Raw genomic sequence first — 9020 nt, forward strand, 5'->3', positions numbered from 1 at the left:
AATAATGGTCACAACATGAACAACATATTCTGAAACAGCCTTCTTTGGATTTAACTTATCTGCCCATGTTAAATACCTGTACATATATAAGATATCACTCAAGAGTCTTCATGGGTAATTATTTCACACAGATACAAACAGGTCTGTATGGTATCAAATATACTGTATCTGACTGTAGATAAGCCAAATTTTGAGGACCAGTAATACTCAATAGAGCACCTGATTTTTTCATATACTTCGAGTAGTATATATGTCTCTGAACCATTTGAACACTATCTCTAGCATGTGTGCAGGCACGCAAACACAAAGAAACGTGCATGCACAAAAAAATTCAAATGAAAAAAAGCTCCCAAGAACTAGCAAACACACTGATATATTAATGTGCTGTGAAGTGGAATATGGGACATGCTCATGTATACATATATAAATACAGTTATTAGGCTAAAAAAAATAATAGTCTTTGTTCTCAGGCACTGCCATCATCATTATGAAGTCTGCCGCAAGTTTCGTTTTTTTTTCTATTTAAAAAAAAATAAATCTTTGAATACACACAACCCTGGCAGGGAAATGCTACAATACTTAAGAACATGATTTCACCGAAATTATTGGAAACAAATTTTGGTTACATATATATACTAACTCGAACAACCCTCCCCTAAAAAAAAAAAAAAAACATCGCCCGCCCACACTATACATGTATTTTCCAAAGCCATTGCCTGAGAACCAATTCTTTTATTTGTTAAGCCTTATGTTCCATTATAGACAGGTTTATATTAGAGAGTATACATAACATATGCATGTGTTGTACAGGTGGCGTGAATATTTATCATGCAGACAACATAAATTCCTTTACGATATATACTATATACGTGTGTTGTACAGTTGGTGTGAATTTGAATATTTATCATGCATACAACATAAATTCCTTTATAATATATATATTATGTATAATATATACGTGTGTTTTACAGGTGGTGTGAAGTTGAATATTGATCATGCATACATAAAGTGCCATATTTTCTAGTGTAGTGCACACGTGAATATATCGTGCATAGGTAAAAACTACATCGGATCACTTCAGGTGAATGGAAAGGATATACCGAACATGGTCAATGAAAATGTGAAACTAGACATGATGATTTACAATTTCATTGTATTTCCTTTTCTGATAGGTATTGTTTCATATGCAGGGCTTAAGATTACTGTGTGTCTTGGTGTCCTAAAATAAGCCGGAAATAGCAATGAGCTGTACATACATTTTCTCCAAGGTTTACCTGTGATTCAGTAAAAACTACCCAATATTTTACTTATGGAACAGTTTGACAAGTTACTGTCTGAGGCTTCTCGCAGTCATGATATTTGATAGCAAAAACAAAATGTTGACATATAGTAGTAACATAACAAGTAAATATGACTTTAAACGAGTCAGAGTATGGCATTTATGATATATGTATCGTTTCAAGGCATAAGAAGCAGTAATTTGATTATGGTTGCTGTAAATAATGGTACGATTGTACGATCTGCCAATCAGTTCACACACAATTTCGCCAAAATTTATGATAACAAAATTGAATGAAATTTTACAAACATAAGTCCAAAATGAACATTATGTATAACCACATATAGTTTAATTACAGGAATAACTTGCACGTCACAGTATATATTAAATTGACATGTTATATAAAGTGTTACGTCCTCACTGTAATGTTGTTGCATTGGGAAAAATCTAGGGCACTGTAACTTGTTCATCTGAGACACTGTAACCTGTGAATGTATAATACTGTAACATGTGCATCTGAGACACTGTAACCTGTGAATGTATGACACTGTAACCTGTGAATGTAGGAATCTGTAACCTGTGAATCTAGGGCACTGTAACCTGTGAATCAAGGACACTGTTGCCACTGAATCTAGGACACTGTAACCGGTGAATCTAGGATATTGAAAGCAGTGAATCAAGGATCTTGTGACAGGTGAATGTAGCATACTGTAACCTCTGAATGTAGCATACTGTAACCTCTGAATGTAGCATACTGTAACCTGTGAATCCAGGACACTGTAACCTGTGAATCTAGGACACTGTAACCTGTGAATTTACAGTACTGTGAACAGTGAATCTTGAGTTTCTTTGAAGTGACTGCTGATTAACCTTCAGCCATCTTACAAGTCAGATAATTAATTAAAGGATTTGGATAAATAATATAACATGTCTACATATAAACAGAAACACATGTAGCATGGAAACATAATACTAAAATCATCCAATAAAGTACATTGCTATAGGAAATGTTAGTGTTTGTGAGAGCAAGCTTCACTCTGTGCATACCTTCATCTCGTACTCCTGCTGTGACTGCTGTATCGTGGAAGACAAATAGTCACTATACTCAGGACTCAGGATTGTTTACAAATAAAAAGCGACAAAAATATTTCCATTATCATAAGAAACCTCTACTAAAAGCAGAGTATGATTCTGACTATCATAAGCTTCTGTATATGATTAACTATCAAATAGTGATTATAACAGGTGTTCATGTGGACAATCCGCTTCCATGATACATCTTTTACATGATCTGTAAAAATACTTTCAGTGAACTTTTATTTTTCAACATTATCTTATCTTGAAAATAAATTTCATTTTGTTCAACAATTATTATAAAATGTTAAACAGTCATATTCATGGATGTATCTGCAATAGTATCTGTATCAAAAGGTTGCACTTTCTTTTACTACAACAATCCAAATTAGTACTCTAGATAGGGCTGTGTCACTATGTTGCAGTCCACTAGATGTTAGAGAAGGGATACACAGTTATACACCATACACTGCCATCACCAGGGAGGTAACACACTCACATAGCGCCTGTCCTCAGCCGTGGTCCGGATCCTGGAGGACAAGCCACGCCCTCTGGCCAGTGGGGGGACAGGACCGTGGGACCCAGGGGGCTTTATGTTGCCTTCCTAAACATGGGTGGAGAACATGGATATTGTAGTCAATCATTTTCTGTTATTGTGAGTCACATCACACTGATATTTTGAAGTTGAATTGTGATGTTGGTTGGTTTGTTGTTTAACGCCACACTCAGCAATATTCCAGCTATATGATGGTGGTCTGTAAATAATCGAGTCTGGACCAGACAATCCAGTGATTGACATCATGAGCATCGATCCACACAATTGGGATAAGATGCCAGAATGACTTCAGAATGATCAGTAATAATATAAAGAATAACCAACAAGCTTTGAAAAATTACGGATATCTGTCCCAAGAGAATGAATGGTTTTAATTAGAGCTGGGACGAGTCTAAATTTTCTACCTGCATACCGACTCCCCTATTACCAGACCCTACCCGGGTACCCACTGTAGGTCTCAAGAGAAAGGTACAAAAGGTCCGATTGGCAAGACGTATTTAGATACATGTATTAAACAATCTGGTCATACATACACTGGAGTTGACTTAAGTGATATCTTTATTCAACCATATGAAAAGTCAGAAAGAAATGCAACATTAGCGAACTGTAGTGTAACCACGGAGCTGTATAGAGTTTGTGTCATTAAACAATATATCACGTGACTAACAACGGGTCCGGGTAGTCCTGTGGGTACCCTGGTCCTACTCAGTACCCACCCGACCTGGGTACCCGAGTTACCCATCCCAGCCCTAGTTTTAATCCCTTGCCAATCATACTGTAGTGACCTATGAAGCAACAGAACTCCCTTTAACAACATTCTTGTGGGCAGTTGTTTCTTTCTTATATCAGTAATTTCTTATCCCACATTTTCATTCTCTGGCAAGGGTAGTTGCTAGGTTACATTTCACCCTGACTACTTGTATCTCTATGACATGGAAACATCAATAGCGTGGGGTGTAAGACTGGTTGAACTATAGAAAACTTTGTAATTGGCCATGGTCTGGTGGCAATATATTGACGTCAAGACAAAACAACAATAGTTGACATCAATATCAAGCTTCTTACATTTATTGTTTAGATATATGTCATGAAATGACGATAAAATTGTAATTAGACCTGCAGTAAACAAATATCCATTTTTATCAATAAATAGCACTTTGTTAGAAGAGACAAGGGTATCGATTCAGAACACTTACACAGTTTCAGACCAGACTACAATCAAGGTCTAACAATAAACTGTAGGCTATTCAAGGCTTTGAAATCATGGCAAAGAATACAAGGGAATTGGCACTAGGGCTGGAACGAGTCCAAATTTACTACCTGGGTACCCAACCCACGACTACCAACGCTTCCAGAGCACCCACTACAGGTCTCAAAAGTTGGGTACAAAATGTCCGATTGGAAATTGTTTCAGCAGAGTCTGGCAAAAACAATTTAGATAGGAATAGATAGATATAAATCAATCTGGTCATGCATACACTGAAGTTGACCGTAGCTTTATCTTGATTCAAACATATGATAGGTTAGTTGGTTTGTTGTTTTACGCTGCACTCAGCAATATTCAAGCTATATGATGGCGGTCTATTAGTAATAGAGTCTGAACTAGACAATCCAGTGATTGATATCATGAGCATCGATCCACGCAATTGTGATCAATGACATGCTTCAACCAAGTCAGCGAGCCAGACCACCCGATCCCGTTAGTCGCCTCTTACGACAAGCATAGTTACCTTTTACGGCAAGCATGGGTTGCTGAAGACCTATTCTACCCCGAATCACGGGTCTCAAACATATGAAAGTAAGAAGGAATGTATCATAGTCAGAAAGAAATATGAACATTAGTTACTTTTAATGTAACCATACCGAGCGCAACCACCATTTTCAGTCGAAGTCAAAGTCGGTGCTGTGGAAACTCGAGAAATATTTTATTTAAAAACCTCAATCAAAAGGCACGAGTTTACCACTAGACCTATCTCTGTGCAAAGTTTGGTGATCTACTCCGAAAGGAGCACTACTGCCATTTTCAGTCTCAGTTAAAGTCGTTGCTATTGAAACTCAAACAATTTTTTTTTTTAAATCCCAAATATCAAACGGCACCAGTTCACCACTAGGCCTATCAGTCCTATGTTTTTTTAGTTCTGCTCCAGAAATGAAACATGACAGAAGGAATGGATGGAAGGACGGACGGACGGCACCCATTCCTATATCCCACTTCCACTTTGTGGCGGGGGACAAGTACTGATCATTTCTTCATTTGCATTACCTCCCCCTGTTTTCAGTTTACGTTTGACTTACCAGCCCAAGGTAAATCCCGGTCATATTCCGGGGCTGGTGTCGGCCAGGCATGCTGGCAGAGACGTGGGGCATGTTCTTGGTGACCGGTATTCCAGACCGGCGGTGCGAGGGGTTTACATTCATGATGGGAGTCAACAGCTGGCATCCATCATCCAACTGGGAAACACTGAACTTGGGGCCTCAGCTAGAAAATCTCTCGACTCTGGAACCACAAAGATGATCATGATGATTGCTATCATCATCTTATTAACAAAAAGTTATTTTCAGACTTTCTAATGCTATTCTTACCCAGACTCCCCATTGGTTAAAGGAGAATCTCACCTGTGAAGATCCGTAGTAGAATAGGTCCTCAGCAACCCATGCTTGTTGTAAAAGATAACTATCATTGTCGTAAGAGGCGACTAACGATGCATGTCATCGTATCCCAATTGCGTGGATTAATGCTCATGATGTCAATAACTGGATTGTCTGGTCCAGACTCAATTATTTACAGACCGCCATATAGCTGGAATATTGCTGAGTGCGGCGTTAAACAACAAACAAACAAACAAACAAAAGAAATTGTCTTGAGTACCGAAAATGAACAACCTGGCCTTGACCACAGCGCCATGGAGCAGTGTATGCTTGCAGTACAATGAGGCAAGGTGTAACATTGTGTTGTGTGTTCAATGATATCCTTATCAATACAATATCAATGTTGTACATGTAGATGGTGCTAAATAAAGACATTGTCCCTTGTCAAGCCATAGAATTGCAATAACAACTACTCGATGTCCATATCAGGTTTCTAAACAAGAAAATATAATTATTTGTTTTTCATTGCTTGAAGCCATTGCAAACTGACAGAAATTATATAGATTTTCAGTCAAAAGAAAAAACATTGCAGTTTGTTTTTTGAGCATTGAAATGATAATTTCTTTATATGGATAGAATAATTAAGTTGTTTAGTTTTACAAATTTATTTGGTCAATATGCCTAAAAGAAAGCAGTAGAATAGGAAAATAGAAACCTTTTCGAGGTTGAGGTTGGTTTGAGGTTATCTTCCAAGAAATATATATGTCTGACAACATTGAAACAAATGATCAAACAAGCATGTCAATCAAACAGTATCATAAATTAATCTAATTCTGAAGTTTGGGACATTGAGTAGATTTGTCTGTAAAACAAGGACAGAAATTGGTCTGGTCTACGACTTATACAACCAACATGCCTTGAAACAGATTGTGTTAAAGAATGCACTACAAATGATTAAACATTTAGGGAAGTCTTTTTCAGAATCTTTATTAAAGCCTCAGAAGTGAGGTATTGTTCCTATAGGTATTTACTATGTTACAGAAAAATATGGTTTTCATAAAATCAGTAAAATTCAAAAGCAAAATAAGAAAATTGGGTGACAATAACATGATAAACAAATAATCACTTTGGTGAAGCCTTACCATTAAATAATACCCGCAACAATAGACAGAGCTGAAAAAATCAACTTTCATGTCCGTCCCTCCTGGATTAAGCTCCATGGCCTGTTGATTGTGTCCAGACTAGGGCAAAGCTTAATTAGAGAAATATGCAGAGGGGGGTCTAACATTTAAGAAGTTGCATACAACCCAGTATAGGGGGTGCTAAGAAAAGGGGGAGGGATAAACCCCATGAACTTATCTCTGGATCAGATAATCCTAATTTCTAGGTTGATAGACATGATACAGTGAATGAATATGTTTTCACGTTGATTTTAGCAATGTTCCAACAAAATAATGGCGGGGGACACCAGGAATTGGCTTCACACATTGTACCCATGTAGGGAATCGAACCTGGGCCTTTGGCATGACGAGCAAACGCTTTAACCAATAGGCTATCCCACCGCCCCATTCAAGCTAGAAGGCAAACAAAGCTCTTTGAATGACTTAAAGGAAACGAGATAAGACTGTCAATTATCTAAAGCCTATAAACAATAACCCATTCAAAATGCAAAATGGGAGCAAAATATAAGTATAACTATCTTGATTAAGAAATGAACTCTCTTCACATTTCTCAATTCATTTTTCAAAAGAGTTGTACCCATTTTCAAAGTTTAGCTAATTTGAAATGACTCATATACGTTCATTTGTATGCTGGTCTAACTAATTTTCTTTGAACTAGGGACATGCCTATAAAAAGTTCACCGTTGACCTTTAAATCATACACCAGTCATATAAAGTCAGTGATAAAGGCAGTAACTTCTCAAGCAGTAAGTTGTAAATAGTATGTCACGGTTGACAAGTTGCCTGCACGAAAACAGAGTCAAGACAGGCTGTGTTTGCGATGAGGTAAATAATACTTCCTAGGCGGATTTAGATAGGTATATTCACTATGTAGTTGCCATATGACACGGTGTAACGGTAACCCACCCGTCCTTCGGATATGACAGTTGTATACATACATTAAAGTCGATCACCACATAATGTTCTATGTTTCAGTTTCAAACAAGATGCAGTTGTTTTACCTGATCAATGTCACCAAATGTTCCATATATCCCCAAGTCTCTCGTGCAATGTTTACAATGTGTTCGCGGCCATGCTGAATTTGCGAGGCCACCGCACGAGTTGGGAGCTTACCCTTGTGACGTCACATAGCAACACCAAGCCACCTGCTTGTCAGCCTGTAAATCGATCCGTGAAGTCAGATCAATAACCAATCATTTCCTCATTTTTTACTTTTTATAACAGCAAATTATAACCTCGGAGTTACTTCGTTGATGTTGTAGAAATGGCTAGCCCGACAATGTTTTGTTATTCAAATCAAGCTCTTAAGAAAACACCAATACACGGACGTACAGCCATTGACGTCGACACCTATTCGTATCGAACGGTATGGAACCAGACAATTGAGAACATTCAACACCGAGTCCTGTTAATAATAACACGGCTGAGAAGTTATTACCTTTTAATCGCCAGATTATTGTGGGCGATCAAGCATACATAAATCATATTTCTTATATTAAGCAGAGTATAATTCCTCCATTGTGTCGGAGCGAGTTTCTTGTCCATACTTTGTCCATATAGAGAGTGTATTGGAGCGGCATATTAGTTTCTTATGTTAACAGATTACGTTACATAAGCAGATTTGTTGGAATTAATTGATCCGAGTTAAACTTGGTACCTTATGAATGCAGTAATAAATAAAGTTACATGTTGGCAGCCATGTCAGTTGACAGCCTTAAATCTTAAAACATATAAGATTATAGGGTAAACGATTAACAGGTAAATATTTGTAGATCTGTTTTTTTCTGTGACAGAAATCTTCTTGGAGAAATGGCAGATGCATTTTGTTAAAAGGAGGGGTGCATTTGATGTGACCAGTTAACTGACCACGTACGGGATTGACCTGTGAAGAGGGGCGAAATGGGTTTAATAAATTGAGAATGTATCGATGTTACAAACAAGTATATGGGACAGAATACTATGTTTCAAATAAGATGCCCAGAAACTATAGATCGGCACTAGCCAAGTTTAGATGTGGTGTGGCTCCTATTCGAGTGGAAACCGGTCGATACGAAGGTGTACCTGTCAATAATAGAAGATGTTTTCACTGTAATGACAACGTAGAAGACGAGGTCCATGTTTTGTTTCACTGCGCATTATATGATGATATCAGGGCAACTCTTTTTAATGAATGTATTGCTAAATCTTATAATGATTTAGATATGCCTGATGTCGACAAACTTTGTTTTATTTTCAGTGACTCCAGTGTGTTTTATACTTGCCAAAGTCTGCTTTTTAATTCTTAATCGTAGAAAACATCTTTTATATGGATAACTTTTTACTATATCATCTTTATATCATT

At 37.4% G+C, this 9020-nt stretch overlaps 1 protein-coding gene across 1 annotated transcript in view; it reads right to left on the reverse strand.

The window, feature by feature from the left end:
• The window catches only part of LOC139443454 (uncharacterized), a 167925-nt gene extending 160159 nt beyond the window's left edge, over nt 1-7766 (reverse strand). Inside the window, exons 1-3 of the mRNA XM_071224439.1 lie at nt 7681-7766; nt 5205-5406; nt 2853-2957 (exon numbers count right to left, since the gene is read on the reverse strand). Of these exons, the coding sequence (XP_071080540.1) occupies nt 2853-2957; nt 5205-5327 (228 nt within the window). The 5' untranslated portion in view covers nt 5328-5406; nt 7681-7766. The remainder of the gene's footprint in view (nt 1-2852; nt 2958-5204; nt 5407-7680) is intronic.
• Nucleotides 7767-9020: the final 1254 nt, after the last annotated feature.

The sequence above is a fragment of the Haliotis cracherodii genome, unplaced genomic scaffold (genome assembly GCF_022045235.1).
Source record: "Haliotis cracherodii isolate W230 unplaced genomic scaffold, xgHalCrac1.p SCAF_5, whole genome shotgun sequence".
Classification (NCBI taxonomy): domain Eukaryota; kingdom Metazoa; phylum Mollusca; class Gastropoda; order Lepetellida; family Haliotidae; genus Haliotis; species Haliotis cracherodii.